The following is a 20,211-nucleotide window of genomic DNA, read 5'->3' on the forward strand; positions in this document are numbered from 1 at the left end:
TTTTAACAATTTGTGCTTTTGGATATCCAGCTGTTCTTCAACATTCTTCTCCAATAGCTTGATCCAAAACATTCTAGTTCATCTCTCACTGTACTCAGTGTCTAGCTTTTGCATCCCTCCTCCCTCCGCATCAAACCAACCACTGAAATGTGAAGTAGATGTTAAAGTTTAAACAACACTCCAACAAGCAGCACTTCTAGACACATTTGGGTCAGTATTATGGGGCTCATGCCAAAGGATGCTATGTGTTAGCTGAGCAATGCAGTGTATTTTTTCCAGTTGCTTCAGCCACTAACCAACTTCGTCACATTGTGAACGATTACTTCTTTAAAATGTACAATGAAAGAATTTAACATGAAAATAAAAAAGCAGGAACAAACTCTCCTTAACTACATACAAAGACCAACGAAACAGTATGAGATGTACACAGTTTGGGCCAGCTAAGACCTTAATTTTTTATGTACTATTCTTTCTTTTGTTTAGGATATACATCCAGTTAACGCTTAATTTTTTTGTCACCTACAGAGTCATAAAGTCCCTTAACGCAGCTTTCACCTCCTTTTCTTGATACATTCCATCGAACTTTGCTTCCAAAAAGAGCTGCCATGAGGAAGGAAGCCCTCAGGCACCACATTACACAGTTGCCTGGCTCATATCAATGTGAATTGGGAAAAATAATCAACCTCTTCTAAATACAGCTTTAAACTCATGCAGTTGAACTTGCCTACACTATTTACATGAAATATCCCGTAGTCATTCCACATAGTAGTAAAAATTACTACAATTCTTCTATAAGGCAATAACAACTGGAGATACACAATAGCATCAGGTTTTTCTCCCTTCAAAGAGGTTTTACAAAGCACTAAAGCCCTCCTAGCATAAACTGTACTTTAGACCTCTAGAAAGTCTGAAGCAGTTGCAGATTTGATGCAAACTACAGATGTAGTCTGTTACTCTTTTTGCTCCCACTCCAGATTCCTGTTCTTCTCTTTCTTCAGAAATGCTTGCTAAAATTTTCATTTCATTTTTTTTTCTGTCACACTCTTTCTCCGTTCCCTCACTCATCACTTATTTGCTGGCTGGTTTAGAGAAAGACGCACACTGAGACAGGCTGGTCATAGCAGCAGGCAAGAAGCCAGCCCCTATTCTTGCATCTGTGTGCACCTGTGAATGAGTCTCACTGCCAACTCTGTTACGTACCACAGTGCACGCAGGGAGCTAAGAGGGGTTCTTCCAAGAGCACACACTCTAGAAAGTCTGTATCTAGGAATAAGCATGAACCTGTGTCTTTCACTACCAATATTAATCATTTCTATCAGAAAAAACCTGTTCTGCTACTCCTTCCTTGCAAGGTCCTTCCACACATGAAGAATGGTACTGATAGAAGCATGGGATATAATATTGTTTCCCGCTTTGGGGAAACCAGATTACCAGAGAGCACAAGGGAATCCACCCAGCAGCCCTCCAAGCTGCTTTACACACTGTGATTTGTCCTCCCCCAAAACATAAATTATCCATAAGTGCTAGAGGAAAGATCCAGGACTTGATGGACCAGTTGGTTGATCTGACATGGCAAATATTCGGCTCCTCACATAAATAACCATTTTCTTCTTCCTCTTCCTCTGCCAGTTATCTACCTTTGAGTGTTTGAGGTCCTCAATGAACATCTAACCTTTGACTGTAAGACATGAGGTTTTTTACTACGCTTATTACTTTTGAACCGCAAAACACAATTTAGCAGCCACTGGAGTATTTCCTGTTTCAATCACACCCAAGTTCACACTCTGAAGAGACGTTGGCATCATTTTAAAAGCTTCTTCATTACTAATTTTCATTTCATTCTCAAAGACGTGCATCGACAGTCTTAGCTCCTCACATACGCAAAGCAACTAACCTCAAAAACACAGGCAGCAGAGCTATTTTAAATGGCAACATGCAGCTTACAATCAAAAGCATTATATGCTGATATAGCACCATAGTTCTAAAAGATCCTAAAGCATTTAAGCTTGCATTTAGATAGGCTTAGTCCGACTTGGGACCTTCCCGTGCTTTGGTTTAGATAATGTCCCAGTCAACTGCTGGACAGCAGCTGTGAAGGATGCTCCCTCTCTCCTGAGAAAGCAGGTTGTCTAAAGACAATGCTGCATGGGTTTAAAACATCAGTTAAATACAGGCAATTCTGAATGGAAGTTGGTCTTGAGCGTTGCAACAGGACAGTATTGCAGTAGCTTTATTTTTTTGCACAGAACAGACAAATTCATTGTTTTGAAAGGTCAGGATAGTAAATTGCAAGGAATTCAATTTATCTCCCTTGGATGGACGAAGGACTGAGTCAAACATAGAACAGTGGAGACCTCTGGTTCCAAGACGTCTGTGCTGGTTCAAACCTGCTCTTAGGCTGCCAAACCATCCTTTCATCTACACATTATTACAACTTGTGATTTTCAACTGATATTTTTCCCTAACTGTGATGTTGCAGCAAATTGTGTCGTATATGAGCACCAAAAGAATGGTCAATAAAATGAAGAATTTGTTTGTCTTTAACCAGGGAGCTTACCAAATACAAAATGATTTGTGATACAGACAGGCATCATCATAGATGTCTCACACTCATTTTTCCACATGTAAAGTGACATATGAAAAAGTAAACGGAGATACATGGGAGAAAGCACCATCAGCACAATAGAGAAAGACAACTACTGGAAAAACAAACAAGCACAAAGATTAATTTTGAAACCAGAAAGACTCTGAAGACAGAAAATTAAAAGCATACCCTGAGCTTCACATGTTTTAGCTTCACAGTACACCCAGGAAAGTGGCACACCAGTAGCACACCCGATTTAACAGATCTAGTAAGCAGATCATTCCTGACTGGAGGTACCACATCATGCTGTAACTCTTACCTAAAGCTTTCTGGGTACTCAACAACAGCCATGTTGATAACATCCAGTGCATGCTGATAGTGCTTCTGAGCTGAAAAGAGGAGGGCCAGTAGATGAAGTGAATTCATGTCATCTTTGCACAGTTGCAGTGCTTCTTGAAGATGTTCTATAGCATCAGAGATCTGGGAAGAGATGGGGTAGAAATAAAAAGAGAACACATTTCTCCTTCAGTCTTATGTTATATCTCAAAGTTAAGAAAAAAATGCAATCATTAGAAATTCTAAAGAAATCCTACTTAGGCACCTATGAGTTCTACTATCTGAACAGTTTGCCAAAATTAACAGACTGTGCTGCTTGAAGAAAAACCACACATTCTAGAGAAAGGAGTCTGCAGCGTTACTATATCACTGCTTATAAACATGAGCAGCAGGTCTGATCCAATCAACCCCCTCTTACTTTGACATAGTGCTTCTGTGCTGTGAACATCTCCACTACAATGGCCCAATTCTCAACTCCATTCCTAAGATGGGTGGCTGCTCTTCACCTGAGTGAGAGCACTACAGAGCTCCGCTGCATTTTGTCTCGTGTGATGGCTGTACAAGGTCTTTCATGACTTGGATTGAGAACACAAAAATTGGAATGTTCAAGGGTAAAAAAGTCAATATAAAAGAGTCAAATAAATAAAAGAGTCAAATGCTGTCAGAAAAAGAAATAGTGAGCAGCCATGTAAAGAGCAGTCCTGACACTCACAGCAGCAGCATGTCATTAGAATGAAGTCTCACTTGGCAGAAAACTTAACATCTATAACGAATGCAAGTATGTCACATGGTCTTTGTGATCTAATACCCTATTTTATGCTATCTGTTCAGAAGGGAACTTCTTTAGTAGATTTTCTTTCCTTTGGCTACCAATAAGTTTTATATGGAGGATTTTTTATGAGATTCTCTAGTATCTGAAATTACTGTTACTTAGGTTATTCCAGATCTGTTTGGCCTTGGAAGCCTGCAAAAAGCAAGATAGAAAATGAATACATTTCTTCATATATACTTCCCCTCCCCTTCCCTTAAGGGATGGAGAATGTATTTCCTTCTTTCCTACTATGAGAACTTCCCACCTAGCAAAGCTCTGCAGACATTGGCATACCACCAGTATCAACTTCCCATCACCTCCACAGATCACTCAGAAAAACAGGTAGCACACAACTAAGGGAAGTGCAATGACACTGCCTGCCGCTACAACAGAGGTTGCTGATTTTCTAGATGCCAGGTGTCCTTCAGGGAGCATGGTACATATTCTGTTCATGGGACAACTTAATCCTAATGTGCAAGTGACATTTCTCTCTTACTGAGCATACGCAAGCCAAATTACTCAACTACTCTATTACTGGTGACTACACGCAAGTCCGGAGATCACTGCAACTGCTCCAAAGACGTAACCCCAAACTGGCATTTGGCCCAAAGAGTCAAAACTGCTCAATGTCCTGGCTTACATTCAGGTGGGATATATGACTGAGTGCTCAGCTTTAGTGAATTACTGCTTGTCAGTGGAGCTACTTGAACCACGTGTGTTATAGTCCACTGCAAAGCTAAACACATTTGCTTAAATCACTAATGTTCCTTCAGCAGCTTCCTAGGACACATTTTCTTTCAATGTAAAAACACTAATAACGAAAGGACAACTTCGAACAAGGACAACAGGCATGAGACTGTGGTGGCCCAGATCTCCCCATCCACAAAGTTCTTCAGTAGGTATACCAGAGGTATATAAATTTGATTTGCTAAGACAAAGCTGCTATCAAGACTCTCCTCAGGACTAAAACACCTCTTATTTTTCCTATTCCTCTATTTCAGACCTGCACAAATAGTCATAAAGAAATTCCAAGTCTGGGGAAAAGTAAGTTCATTAGAATTAAAAGAAAACCTATAAATCAAACAACCGGAGGGAGCTTTGAGCAACCTGTCCCAGGTGACCCTGCTTTGAGCAGGGATTGGACTGGGTGATCTCCAGAGGTCCCCGCCAAACTCAACTGTTCTATGATTCTATTCACAGACTTAGAAAGGTGATGCTAATTTGCTAGTATGAATCAGACAAAGAATAATACTTACAACTAGTGTCTTTACTGAGGGACTTTGAAACTGTAAAGATACTTGACCTTACTTGCACATCCATGTACAAACTAAGTCACTGAGACTGCTTTGTATGTGCAGTTGTCTGACGATCACACAACTGCAAGCTCATTCCCCTGACAGAGGTCAGCTATCAAAGAAGCTCCCCAATTCTGTTGCAACATATGTGAAATAAAGCAGCACAAAAGTCAGTTGTGGTCACCCCTGCAAATATGTGTCTGCTGAACAGGCAGTCACATACTATTGAATAGATGTAACCTAAATTAATTTCCCCCTGTTCTGTAGAAGAGGGCTTGTAATGGTAACATCTCATTTCAGTGCTTCCCTCTAGTACCATCAGAGTTGCAGGCAATGGCTGGTTTTGAAATTTAATCCTGTGTCCCTGACACCTGATTGTTTAACTTGAGCCCAAAAAGATTCCTTAGTGCTGTAACACCATTAGTAGCCTACACAGTACTGCTGCTTAATTAGAAGCAGCACAAAACACAGAGATAAGAAAAAATAACCTTTACTAATATGATGAGACCCTGTTCTTTACGGGAGACATTATACAAAGATAACAACCTGCAACAGACCAGATGCAACAAAATGCAAACTAAATTTCTAGAACAATAAGAGCGAAATGGCTGGCAGAAGTCAACATAAACTTCTTTTGAAGAGCAGAGATCATCAATCTATTGACAGGTGCCACAGCCTGCTTATTTAAGTAACTCTGTAATATGAGAAAGATGGAAGCTGGCAGCCCAGATGGCACCCTGAAACTTCAGGGCTGTGTCAGAGGTAGGCTGCCAGTTTAAATTCCCTGCAAGTGCTGTGCTCAGAAGTAATCTTATTTCAGCTGGACTGCAAGTCAGAGTGGGGCCTGCAATTAGAAGATACTATCCTTCTCTGATTCATCTTTCTGTTAATAAATATACCACACGTGTTCTGCATGGCACACAGGTATACTCAGATCACACTGATTAGGAAGCAAAGATACTGCAGTAAGCCAGAAATAGCATCTTGCAGCATTACCAAAATAATGCCACACTATGGATTGCTTAGGCTGCCTCTTATATAACAGGATTTATATCAGTAATGTTATATGCTTCCTTAAAAACAATGCTGAGATGTTACAATGGTAGGTATAAAAAGGAAAGCAGTATGAGTATTAAAAATATTTCCCAACAGTAGAATGCACTTGCATATTTAGGATGGTAAATGAAACAGGATCTCATAAGTAGGGTTTTCAGGCCTTATAATTTCACATCAGTTGAGGTATAGTTAACTAACCATTAAAACTAACCCCTCCATGTCTTTTTATAGCATGGAGATTACAGAAAAGAGAAAGTTTTATTGACTAGGAAGAGTTTCCACTGAAAACAGACTTGCTACAGTCCACCAGGACTTCAGGAAAGCAGGAGTGAACATATCTGTGAGTTAAATTGTTACTTAATTCTTACCTCGACTTGGTTTTGATCAACAGAAAAATCTAGGCCAGGACCTAGACAGAAAAGCAGTGTGTTGCTGTTCAACAGAGGAGGCACTAGCTGGCCTGAGAGAAACACAGACCAGAACTACCCACGCCTAGCTGAAAGCAGCACCTCTCGATACCTGCTCAACCAGAGCTCCCCTCCTGGGGCAAAGACAAGACAGCAGACTCGCCTTCTTGAAACCAGAATAAAAACTGTGGAGAAAACGGCTGAAATATTTTCTCTGGTATCTTAACCGATGTTTATCTTATTTTTACATCCAGACACTCTGGAAGGCGGTAAGTGTTTTTTGGATATTGCCACTTGAAACTGCAGGTCTGTTGGCAGCCCACAGATGAAATTGATAAGTGAGACCTCTAATTCTCAGCTGCTGGCCCCTGGCTGTCTTTCCCTTCCTATTTTCATGCAAAGAAAGGTCAAATCAAATCAAGTATTAAAATGGTACTAAACACCCATATGTTGTTTTTATGTATCTAATACTGATTTGCATGGCATTCAAGGTCAAAAACAACACTATCACCCAAAGCGAGAAGAGGAGCAGCATTTAAAATTAACAAGAGTGCTGACTCTCTACTCATTTCCATAGAAACCGGCCTGCTAAAAAACAAGGCAAGTCATTAAAATCAGTGAGCTTTAAATCGTTCATTCTACCTTGTTTTTGCTGATCCAAATGCCGTTACCACAGAAACAGGGGAAGCAGCCGAACCAGCCGCCGGGAGCTGGGAGGTTCAAGTCTCATCTGTCGCTGGCCTCGGCCGGCTGCCAGCCAGGCACTGCAGGTGGGAGAGAACCACTGCAGCAAACACTGACCCCAGCCTCATAGCACTACAGCTTTGGGGGAAACAGAGTGAGACCCTCCTTACACACAGGGCATTCTACCTGCATTTTGCTTAAAATCCACCCTGAAGTGCTGTGGGGCTGACCTAGACTCCCTTAGTCACTGCAGTCCTGCCTGTGGCTCCAGTGGTCGTTAAGACGCAGAGCCACACACACAGACACAAGCACAAAGCACATCATCATCATCATCATCTTTCATTCTGGTTGCTGGTGGTTTTCAATTGCCAACTCTGTGAAAACCTTCTATAACCATTTATTCTCTTGTCACGTCCTCATCTCATGTCAGAGGGAAGCTTATGCTTTTCCATTTCCACTTTCCTTTGCCCTGTGCTGACAGACACAAGTGCTATCGGAAATATTCTAGAGTCTTCCAAGGAAGATGAATTGCTCCAACTTTGCTTGGCACTCTACTGATCAGCTGCGTCTCTTGCTTTGTTCCATGAAAATGCTGTTATCTAAGCAAGCTGATACCTAGATTTTTCAATGCTGGGTAAGGTTACTTCATTTATTGAGCTTGACCATGGAAACAAAAAGGCCTGTTTGTTGAGATTAACATTCAGGTATTATATTATAATCTACATTTGTTGGTACTGTAGCATTGCCTGATGCAAGCCCTAGCTGACATTCAATAGTTAATGCAATCTATCAAAAAAAGGTATCATTTATCTTTCAATTAATCAGAAGGAATATATTAGATACTTTAAATAATTAAGGAAATTAAAAATGCATTACCAAATGTTTATCATTAAGTAAACTGGCAAAAGGAGAGCAGGATATTTTACAGCAGTCTAAAAATAAAGATGTCTCAGGTATCTCCTCTCTCTCCAAGTATGCGTTAAAGATTTATATCTCACTAGATGGAGAAGAGCGGGAGCAGCATCGCAGGGGTCATGCTGACACTATATAACACACTTAGATCTATGGTAGCAGAGGTAACTGACAGAACATCAAGGATGAAAATACATAGGTGAGGTAGACAAAAAGAGAAAGTGAACTTGAGGACAAGAGACTGAATGGAAAGAACAGGAGGGAAGGGAAATGATGAAATGAGACATATGAAACAACACTGTAAAGACAGGCTTCAACTGGAGAAAAAGAAAGGGTAATGAGTTAAAATGTAGTGGACTGGTAAGAGCGAAACCAACAAAGAACCAATGACCACAAAAATCCTGACTTTATTTTTAAGGATAGCAGTTGAAAAGCTGTAATGCTTTTACTCATGGCAAGAAGCACAAGAGGCAGCAGATCAGACAACCTCCCTAAGAGGCAAAAGCTGTGAGAGAAAGAAGGGTAGCTGGATATTTTTTAATGAAAGACCCTAAGCAAACTGCATCATAAAGCAGACGGTAGGCAGATGAGAAAATTAAATAAGCCATTTTAATAATCCTTTCTTATTGCAGGCTTCCTCACAACACCCTGCTCTCATTATGAAAGGGTTACAAAAGTGACATTATCAAGAGTGTGCTCTCTTGGAACAGTGAGTTTAACCTAATGAACACACAGCCCCCTAATTAGCTCAGGAAAGTAAGAAGTATCCAACTGTTTGACTCTGTAGTGTAGACTAAGGAGAGGAAAGTGCAGCAAGCAGAAAGCCTGCCAAAGAAGGAAACTGTGATGATGAAATTTCAAATCTAGCTAGAGAAGCATTTAAAAAATAGGGGCTGTTCCAATAAGGACTTTGGCTTTTAAACAGAAGGGACAGAGAAATAGAACACATCCCAATTATACAAAAAGAAGGGATAGAAAAATAAAGCCTGGCCCAAATGTTTTTCCTGAAAGGCAGTGCAGTGTATTTTCTGATCAGCTTAATTTTTATGAGTTAACACCTGCAGCAGCATTCAAATGCCAACTAATCCCACTCGCTGCAGAGCTCCAGCACCCGTCAAAGCCTAACACCAAACGTGCCCAAGTATGGAATAAACCAATCCCCAGCGCAGAGAGCATGCGATCTGTGTGATACAGAACCGGGCAGTAATGGGAGAGCCTCTGGAGCGGCCTGCAGCAGGACACAGCATGATTCCCAGGGAACAGGATTAAACACACCTCGCTCGCCCCACACAAAGTTGCTCCAAGTGGGAACAGCGCTGCTCAGGGGTCAAGAGCTGAATGCATGCCCTATGGAAGGTCATTCCAGGTACTATAGGATTACTATTTTTAAAATAATAATAAAATAATAATAAAAATAATAGTAAAAATAATAAAAGATATCGGATATGGACATAGTCTGACTGCTTGTTACCGATTACAATGAAGGAAGGAAGGGATCCTGTTTAGCAAGTCTGGGTCTTGTTCAACTGGACTGCCCTTCGCCCACCCTCTCATGACTCAGTGGTTGCCAATTATTGCACATACCTGTCTGACAACAGCCAGCTGCAGTGACAGGTAGAGGATGATTTGGTGATCTTCCGGGGCCAACTCACGTGCTCTTTAAGGACAACCACGCAATACAAAAAGAAAAGTGACTGTTAGATTGTACTCTGCAAAACTCCTTCGCCATGAGTCACACACAAGCACAGGAACAAAACGCAGTTCTCTCCTACAGAAAACTAGTCCAGTTACAGGGGAGCACACAAAAAACTAGACAAAAAGCAGATCAATGCTGGCTTGACTAAGCCAGGCTCAAAGGAACAAATATGAGAAACACAACTGCCAGGATGTTACACAACTTACATGCTCCTTCATTAAATACCACTTAATGTTTTGGAACTGGGGTAACTGATATGGGTAAAGTAGCTCTTAACCTCGTAATAAACAGATTAAAGCATTATTTTAAGTAATTTAGGTGAGGGAGATAGTTGTCCAACTTATTCCTTTATTGCCACTTTGCAGACAATAGGAGAGGGTTAGGTTAACACTGAAAAAGTAATAATTGTTTCTCCTATTTTTGTGACTATGAGCATGTAAAGGACTAAAGATCAGGAGCCCATGACGTGAGCTGGTGCTCAAAGACACAAAATGTACCCCACCCTGCAGCTTCTAGTCTAATTGTTTACAGTAGACTCCTCATTTGGGAAGGGAAGACACTGAGGGAGGAATAGGATTTGATGGCAGGAGCTGAGACTGCACCAAAACCAAGGCCCTTACTTCCCAAGCTTGGACCTGTTAGAAATTACCTTCTAATCCACAGCAGGCAACGGTGTGAACCGCAGTGATGCCTTGGCTAGTGAAGGCTGCAACGTCTCCAGAACCAGATGTGGAGGCCCTTGACAAAGGCTTGTGCAAGGCAGGGAACAGGGATGGACAACCAGGACAGAACTGTCCCTCTCCAACTATACCAAGCATGAAACTGCAGCCTGAGCTTTCTGGTTTGTGAGGAAGCCCTCAACCAAAGCAACATGAAAATAAGTGTTTTGGGGACCTTAACCTAGGAGCAACATGGGGCACTGGCTCATGCCACACTGGCAGCCCAGCCCAGGGACCAGTGGATTATTCCCCTTGCTGACCTACAGAGTTCATTCTGAGCTCTGCAGCAGAAGGAAGTCATTTCACATGGGAGAGAGAGAGGGAAGAGGAAGGTCTCTCATAGTCAACTGACATTCCTGATGTCTTTCTGGGCTTTGTTCCAGGACACCAGGAAAGCCTGCACCTGCATTGCCCTGCCCAGAGCGAGCACGATTAACATCCTTATGAGGGATAGACGACAGGCTGACAAGGCTGTCGGTTAAAAACCCTGCCAAAAGTGTTCCTTTTCTAATAATAAACAAAGATGGTGTGTGCACCATTTTAATCGCAGCCACCTCTTAAATGCCGTCTTGGCCTGTGAGCAAGACGCGGTTGGGAGTTGACTTTTATAACTAATGGCTCTAGAATGAATTAGTTTAATATGGACTGAATATGTCCTTTGACTTTGCAAATGAAGGTAGCACTCAGATTCTGAAATTATGCCAAAGATATCAAGATGCAATTAGTACAGGCAAGTAACTAATTTCTCTGTCCACTTGGGAAGAACAGAAACAACAAAAACCCCAACAAAAAAAGAGCCAAACCAAACAAACAAAAAAAACCCCAAAACAAACAAACAAAAACCACCAAAAAACCCCCCAAACACACCACAAAAACAAACAAAATCAACCAACCAAGCAAAAACCCTAAACCACACAAGTCTCCACAAGGTAGAACCCAGCTTTGCCCTAACCTGTTGGAGCAGGATGAGCCATTGCTTTTGCAACCAGCTCCTATGAAACCTTCAGTAGCCTCCCCAATACTAGGTAAAAGGGGAAAAGTTCACATGGGTGTGTGGGACAAGAGCTTAATGGAAACAAAGTGTGATTACTTTACTGCTTGTTTTCCTCAAAAGGTATTAGAAAAATATTTGATCCGATCTTCCAGCTGAAAAGGCCACTTACAACGACGGCTACAGGCCAAACCACAGCCTGAGAGATCATGCGTGTACTTTAAGAACAGGTGAAAAAGAAGGAAAAATAAAAGAAGAAAGAAGCTGAGCTCAGGCATTTAAGATGGCACTGGTAACCTGGGCAGTAGCAGAAATATTACACTTTAGTCCAGGAATTAGTGTGACTTAAAGTACACTCCTCATATAAAAAGTGATTGAATAAATGGCTTTTCAAAATTTATCTTTCAGATCTCCATAGAGTACATATCCAGAACTACATCTGTAGTTTCAGCTTACTACATGCTCTTGCAACCACTGCAAAACCAGTGGTTTTGCAAACACGCTGGACTCCTCCTTGCTCAGCATCAGATAAACAGCTAAGATCCAATAACATGTTTGACCTGCTACATCTGTACTTTGAGATACCAGAGATCTCAAACTTTCTTCACTTTTGTAAGGTATTTATGACCACACCAAACCCAGAATTAGATACTTCAGCCCAAAACATAGATGATATAACCTTCCACTGAGTTGCTGCCTGAAGTCTGTCGGCATCTACATTTACAATGTCAACTGCACAAACACCACCTCGTGTATTTTGGGTGGTGTAACTTAGTCGTAACAGGATCAGGAAGCTCACACCTCACCTCTCTCCCACAACAGAACTGGCAAAAAAGGTTTTTAACCCAAGCAGTTTTACTTGAGGTAACCTTAGTTGCAGAGTTTAAACTACAGATACTTTCAGGCCAAAGCCATTGAATCAGAATCCCCCACAAAACAGAGTGGTGAAGAACAGGTGAGTAGTGACTGCTTTTTACCACTAGCTCTGAAGTCCCCTTTTCATACAACAGCTCATGTAAACACTCATTAGGACAGCAATCATCCCCTCCCTGGTAAGTGCACTGATGTCAGGTCACGCCATAGCAACCTACAGTGGTGAAAGTACTTTCCACCATGATGGAAACAGGAGTTTAAGCCAGTTTCACACAGCAATGGAGACAAAATTAGCTTTCCAATTTGCCTGCTGGCATCATGTGAGGAAGCTGCATGTTCCAGCACTGTGTATCTCACTGCAGCTAATGCGAGGCTAAGGTTATTTCTGTTTAGTGGCAGAACAGGTACTCCTACCTTGGATATTCAACAAAATATTGCATTTAGCCATCACAGGAATGGGTTTGACAGACTATTGCTGAAATCTACTGACCTGTTTCTAAGCTTTCAGGCAAGGAAGCCTTACACAGAAGAAAATGAAAATCAGCAATTATCCTGAATTCATCCAAAGGAATGCACAATGCAAGTATTTGCAAGATTCCTACTCACCTCTCTAAAGTCTGAAGTGCTTTCTTGTTTAATTCATCCTGAGTGCCCTTCAGAGTAGCTGTAGGAGAAGATACAATGCCATTTGAGAGTTGAATTCAATGTTTCAGGCTGAATAAATAGTTATACATGCACAGAGTATTTCATACTGGGAGCATAAAAACTGAGGAAATCTGGTGGTATGAGTGTTCATGGCTGGAAAACATGCCATTTTGTTTTTAGAGCAGCACAAAAACAGTATTTTAACCTGAATTCTCAATTTCATCTATGTTAAAGACTCTTCCAACTCCCTTGTCTGAAACGCCAAAGCATTTTTTTCTTTTTACATATGCCAGTGAAAGGGCCTGGGAGGAGAAGGGGCCATAGACTAATTAGATACACTAAGAGCAAAACAAGCCCTCTGCCAGGTTGGTGTATATGCTTAAAAGGAGTAACTAGCAGCATATTCTGACTCAGATACAGCCCGTCCCCACCACCATCTTCATGTAGGAGGGTGTTGCAGGTTGAACAGGGAACACCAAGAGCCAAATTGACAGCTTTATGACAAAACCATTGACAACACACCATCTCCCTTGAGACCACAACAGTCTTTTAGGCTACTTTTAGGTGCACTTCAGGTGCGGCATTAGCCCCTAATGCCCTCCTTGGAGCCTCTGATTGCTTGACTAAAGGATCCTGCCCACTAGGCTCACTTTTCAATGTATGAATTAATTACTAGCCAAAATCATAAAAGAAGAAGAAGAATCAAGTTCTTGCTATGCAGCATGTCATCAGATATCATCATGAAGAGCAAGGGAAGGAAGGAAGAGCTTAGAAAAGCATGACTTTCTTAGATCTGAAATATTCTGGAAAGATAGCAGTATTTTCTAGAAGTACACTGGCTGTCTTGTTCTGGTTCTTAGTTTTCAGAATTTGCATAGCAGTTGTTTCGTGTTCTGCCTATCCTGAATTTGAAAGCTGCAGATCAACAGCACAAAGAACTGACAAGTAGTTAATCCATCAGTAAATATCCACCTATGAATATATTTGACTTCATATATCAAGTCAGTATAAGCTCCAGAACAGAAAGTAAGCAGTATATAATTAAGCAACAAACCCAGATAAAACTCAAGTAGTCTTAAAAGTTTAGAGGAGAGAGTTGTGCTCTACAAGATGTACCAAGATAATCAGTTCTTTGGATTCTGCAACACGCTAGTGAGTGAAACTTTGGAAGTAATTTATTTTGCCAAAGTAGCTATAGCGATCAGGCCTTCTTTTATTCCTACGTCTTCCAACAGTTCTTGAAAACATAAGGTTCATTTGGGGGAAACAGCAATCTTCAGGATTTTCCACATCATAAAGATCAAAAATTGCTTATGCCACAAAATATACTCTAAGTAGTCAAAACTGAACAAAAATTTTGCAGTTTGAAGAATAAATTTGAAGCTATGGAAAATACAAAATGAGGCATTTATTAGAAGTAGCTGGAAATACTGCACTCTCAACAACCTTAAAATGAGTGTTCGGGTCCGCTGCCAAATACTGTAAAAAGGTAACAGAGAAGGAAAATTCAGAAAAAAATGAAAAGTATCAAGCCTGATATAAACATAAAACTGTTTGAGGAGACACGGGAAGGATTTTGTCGTAGCTATAAACATTCATCCAGAAAAATATGTCAGATTCTGTTTCTCATGGAAACTACAAGACTCCTTGTGTAAGTTACAAAGCAGTTCTGGAGATGCCTTACAATGAGGAAGACTGAAAAGCATTTTATTGTGTCATCCCCCCCCAGATAAACATCACATGGAAAAGCTAGAAATTTATAGCTTTTAGGTTCTACTTGGTAGGATGTTTGACGTTCAGCTTGTAGTGAGAAAGAGCACAGAATATGTTATGGAAATGCAGTGATTACAGCTAGTCAGCTTTGCCTCTGCACTACTGGGAAACAGCATGCGAGTCCCACCTCCCACAATACGAACTGCATCTTTAACTACAACTAAGTTGGAAATCTGGTTGTTCATCTCTAAATTTGTGTCTGACTTGAACAAACACACTGAAATTCGTGTTTCACAAAACTGAGGACTGATGCTGTAAGTTAACCATGCTATTTAAAGGGCCTTTAGAGCTAAAGGAGATAAAATAGAAAAAGGGAGGAATGCATAAGAAGCAGCTTGGCCAGCAGGTTGAGGGAGGTGATTCTCCACCTCTACTCCACTCTCATGAGACCCCACCTGCAGTCCTGCATTCAGCTCTGGGGGCAGCAACACAAAAGGGACTTGGACCTGTCAGAGCAAGTTCAGAGGAGACCACAAAGCTGCTCAGAGGGCTGGAGCGCCTCTCCTATGGAGACAGGCTGAGAGAGCTGGGCTTGTTCAGCCTGGAGAAGGCTCTGGGAAGACCTTATAGCAGCCTTTCAATAATCAAAGAGGACTTATAAGAAAGATGGAGAGAAGGATTTTTTACCAGGACCTGTAGTGATAGGACAAGGGGTAATGGTTTTAAACTAAAAGAGGGAAGATTTAGATTAGATATAAAGAAGAAATTACTTACTGGGGGTGGCAAGATAATGAAACTGGTTGCCCAGAGATACCGGCAAAAATGCCCTACCCCTGGAATTGTTCATCACTGTAATCTACTGGTATTGCTGAAAAGCTCTCACTACAGACAAATAAAAGTTTGCATCTAGGAGACAGAATCAGGTGGGTCTGGCTAAACTTCTAAAAGTTGTGTTCCATTTTCTGAGGTTGACAGCACTAATGAATCCTTCAGCCTTTACCCAACTTTACTCACCGTGAGCATGGCTGTTGCAGTTCTACCAAACGAGTTCTCAAATGCAGTATGACTTATAACTTGGATTAAAATAACCTGCAAAGCAGTCTGATCGCAGTGAGGCAGAAAGCACAGGGGAGTTTAAGTTTCTGAAACTTCAGCAGTTATTCTTGTAAGACACACTACTTTTGCAAATGCTGCCTTAGGAGCCCAAGATTTATTTTCCAAAGCATTCTAGGCTTTTAAAGGAGCTTAAGCCTTATCAAAAATCAATGGGATCTTCCACAACATTTTGGTACCTAAATACAAAATCCCTAAAGTCATGTTTGAAAACAGAGGAGGGCAAGTTCCTTGTTAGTAAGCAGATGTAGCACAATAAGTGTGAATGCATGGAGTGAAACGCTTAATGCTGAGGGTCCCTACCTCAACCCTACAAACATGGAGACAGGGGTCTACTTCTAGTCCTGTCCCAAGGACTGAACACCAATTTGCAGCTGCAGCATAATCAGGTCTATTTATGTAGTGCGTTAGTTTTTGGGGAAAGAATTCAGCTTGTGTTGTGCAAACTGTTCCATTATGAGACTCACAACATAAGTGGGGATGATGGAGAGACAGGCTTCAAAAATACACTTCTGATCCAAACAAAAACACCAATGGGTATGCACCCTTTTGCATATATCTATGGGTTTCAAATAAACATCCGTTTGTGCTAAAACACCTAACAAGGCAAGGTGCACAGTTTTAGCACTCAGAATTATAATTAAAGATTGCATGTGTTGACTGTTATCTCTAGAAGTAAAAATGATGGGTTTGTTCACTAATAAGCAATATCTAATATTTTTTTTAACCAGTGCTGTCAGTATACTGAATATTTATAAAATCCACGAAGACCAATAGAAAGTTTCCAATTCAGTCGCTGATCTGTGGCTTTATAGTAAATGTAAGTATTATACCAAAATTCTAAATGAAGATACAGCACACTCTCCCATCTCTGAAAGAGTGAGAGCCTGTTAAACCTACAAGGATTTCACAAGATGTGAGGTGGTGATGTTAAATAATAAGTGCACTTGTATTTCACAATGCATTCTCAATTCCTCTTTAGCCTTTGTTAAATTCATCTCACCTTCCCCTGTCTTCAATGGATTTTTCACCAGACCTAAGGAAGGCAGAGTTGACAATACAGCTTATGTCAAAACTGGAACTACAAGAGGAAGAGAAAGGTCTGCTGTTGACATTGACCCATCGGAGATAGGTCTGTAGAAAAGCTGGACAGCAACAGATGGACATTCTGTATGAACAAAAGATTTGCACTTCTAAGAGTGAGGCAAAAGTGGCAATGACTTCCTCTGAGGACACACCTTTCTGATAGTTCAATGAGACTTATTTCAAGAGAGACGTAATTAGACATTAAGAACAAGGAAGCCACACATACTGCTACCTAGCATAAGTTTCAAGAAGTCTTATTTCATCCAGGAGTAAATGTAATCATTGTGAAGTGACTCTTTATCAAAGGCTCCCACAAGTTCTTCGAATTGTCATTCAGTATGGTTCTCTCTTCCGACTTCCCTTTTTAGCAAGTGCTTTTTGCAGGTCACAAAGAAAATGCTTTAATACAGCTCCTCAGTGCCTTTGTCACACAGGAAGAGAAATATTTACTAAAAGGATGTACTAAATAAGAAAGCTTAACCTTGGATGGAAGGCATCTTGATATATCGCTGTAAACTTTATAAAGCAATTGGTCAAATGTCTCTGAAATGCTTATCTGCCATTGAAAATGTTGACTCACTGAAAGTCAACTCAAGTGGAAAGTTATGGAAATCATATATATACACAGATACGCAACTGTGTGTCTGTATATGTCACTATGAACTGGTATAAACACAATGATATACAAGACTGACAGTATGAGGCAGGATTACATAGAGGAATTGCTATCTTCCTTTCAGCATGTTCTACTCTTTCTTCACCACTGTGGTAAGCTATTTTTTAAGGATGCTAATGAAAAATGTCTCATTAGTGTAAATTTGACATTTTCTAGTAAAATGCTATCCCATATTCATGATCACCGTAAGTATGCTTTTGAAGGACTTAATCCATTTTACTAAAATATAACCTGAAACATGGAAATACACTCTTCAAATTTCCCTCAAATAACTGAGTGACTGGCCCTACTGACTTAAAGGTTAGAGATATGAGAAGGCAGATATTCCACTGTTTCACAACATGAATCAGATGCTAATCCGGAAAAAAGATGCAAGCTAGTTGCTGTGAAGACTGTTTCTTTTACACTAAAAAAGACACTTATTACAACATCTGAACTAATTTTGTGAAAACTCAAAGATTTCTCTTCCAGAAGAAGAGAGTTTCCAACTCACGTTTTGTCGCACCAAAGTATTTTTAGAGCCAGAGTACAGTACATGCCTCTACAACTCCATTCTTTAAAAACCACTTTCTTTCCATACAGAGGATAAACAAATAGATCATAATGGGCTAACACAGAAAACCTCTATCTCTGAAAATAGTCTCTGGGATCTTGTATAGCTTTAGAGATGGTTTAAACAAAATCTAGGCAAAATGCCCTAAAAAGCCAGGCTGTTAAGTGGAACTCAATGCTGAATGAACTTACATATATATACACATACATATGAAAAAGTTCAGGCTAAAAAGGACATATGTTTTTTGACATGAACTTTCTAGGGGAAACTATTCTGAGCCAAAGAAATGAAGAACTGAGGAGAGCTACAGTGCCTTTAGCCTCCATTCTGGAAAGCAGTTCTCAGAACAGCTGATCTGATACAGTTGGCTGAAAAAAATATACTGACTTGTACTAGAGAAGACCACAAGCCACTTCCTCATACACATACATGCCTTGCAGAATTCTGGCGTAATTTGCAAGGCCAGCATGCTTCCATGATACCATACAGTCATCTTAGCTTTTTCTCAGGTTCATTTGCTGGAAGAAGTTCGTTTATTTCTACAGGATCCATCTGGCAGAGATCCCTTTGCTTGCATGTGGGCGGGACTGTCAAAATGAATATGAAACACACTAGCTCAGCCACTCTTCAAACAAACTATGTTAGGAGGCCTTCTATCTATGTTAGAAGTTATAGAAGAAACAAAGACTATTCCCACCTGTGAGCATGATGAAGGTCTGACCTAGAACTCTCCCAAAGACTGGGACTTCTAGCCCTTCTGGCTACCCAGCACCAAATCTGCAGGAGCCCATTGTCCAGTCATTCAAAACCCAAGCAAGCAGCATTAAAATAAAATACTTCTTACATGCAGTGGTCTGTATCTAGTCAACATCCACACATACCAGTGAGGTAGATATTTTTATCTTGTTTACTTCTAAGCAGAGAAAGAAACAACATGACAGAGAGGTTCAATCTCTGTGAGGAATCAGTATCATGCCAGGAGCTAAAGTCAGGCATTTCTGACTCCAGTTCTTGGATTGTATTTCTTTATGTGATTTAGGAGAGGGTGACAAAGATATGAAAATAGATGGAAAGTTTGACTTTTTGTTGTGTAAATAAGTGAAATAAATGTATTAGAAATATTCATGTAAAACACACCAGGCATTGTCGGCTACAGTCAGATTATCACCTCCTAAGTAATGATTTTCCTTTTTTCCTTTACCTAAAAACTTCACTTTCATTACCACAGAAGACAGTTCCCTGAGCAACTGAACAGTCGCTATTTGTCTTTCAATCTGATTATTTTTCATGTCCAGCCAGCACTAAAAGCAGATACTCTAATAGATTTCCATAGCTTGCACTGAAGAGTTTGAACAGACACTCTCCATATAACATACTTGACCAACATGATAACTCACCATCAGTAGCTTGAAGACTGTATGTCAGGCCCAGTGCCAGGTAACCCTTTGCTAAGGACTCTCCAGCATCCTCACCCAAGTCTATCACCATTTTAGCAAAGTATTCTCCTTCTTCCAGCTGCAAAAGAGGTAGGTTGAGACTTATAGGCATTTTCTGTGTACTTGCTTCAATAAGATTATCCCATTAAACTTACCTGTAAGTGATCTGAGAGCCATTCACACTAGGGCTTTCAGTGATCACAGTAAACACTCATAGAAAGGAGGATGTAGAAGGTCAGATTAGCAGACCTTGGTGAACACGCATAGTTTCGAGAAAAGTTTTGGTTTTGTCTTAAACCCCAGGCTATTTCCAGATGTTTAAGGTTAATGATGGACACTATCTTATTTTTAATCGCCCTTCAGGCACACTTCAATCATGCAACCTTCAATACAAATGTCAGACCAACTGACTACTTATATACTATCTTAGCAGTACATTCAAAGGTCTAACAAGCTTCTTCCTTCACAGGAAGACCATCTAGTGTTGCTGTACAATGTTTTTAGATCTTAGCAAGTTTTACTTCCTTTTAAAAAGTTACAAGAGTAAAGCAAGAAAGTGAAACTCTATTGCAAGGAAGTTCAGCTGCTGCTTGCAGTTCTGCTGCCACAAGGAGGAAGCAGCAAA

General features: G+C 40.5%; 1 protein-coding gene across 4 annotated transcripts in view; it reads right to left on the bottom strand.

The window, feature by feature from the left end:
- TTC7A (tetratricopeptide repeat domain 7A) overlaps positions 1–20,211 on the bottom strand; it is a 171,408-nt gene that overhangs the window by 86,354 nt on the left and 64,843 nt on the right. For all 4 annotated transcript variants that reach the window (XM_030498813.1, XM_030498811.1, XM_030498812.1 and 1 more), the window contains 4 exons: positions 19,548–19,665; positions 12,971–13,028; positions 9,670–9,742; positions 2,904–3,064 (listed from right to left, as the gene is read on the bottom strand). In XM_030498813.1, coding sequence (XP_030354673.1) covers positions 2,904–3,064; positions 9,670–9,742; positions 12,971–13,028; positions 19,548–19,665 — 410 coding nt within the window. The remainder of the gene's footprint in view (positions 1–2,903; positions 3,065–9,669; positions 9,743–12,970; positions 13,029–19,547; positions 19,666–20,211) is intronic.

This window comes from Strigops habroptila, chromosome 10 (genome assembly GCF_004027225.2).
Source record: "Strigops habroptila isolate Jane chromosome 10, bStrHab1.2.pri, whole genome shotgun sequence".
Lineage (NCBI taxonomy): Eukaryota > Metazoa > Chordata > Aves > Psittaciformes > Psittacidae > Strigops > Strigops habroptila.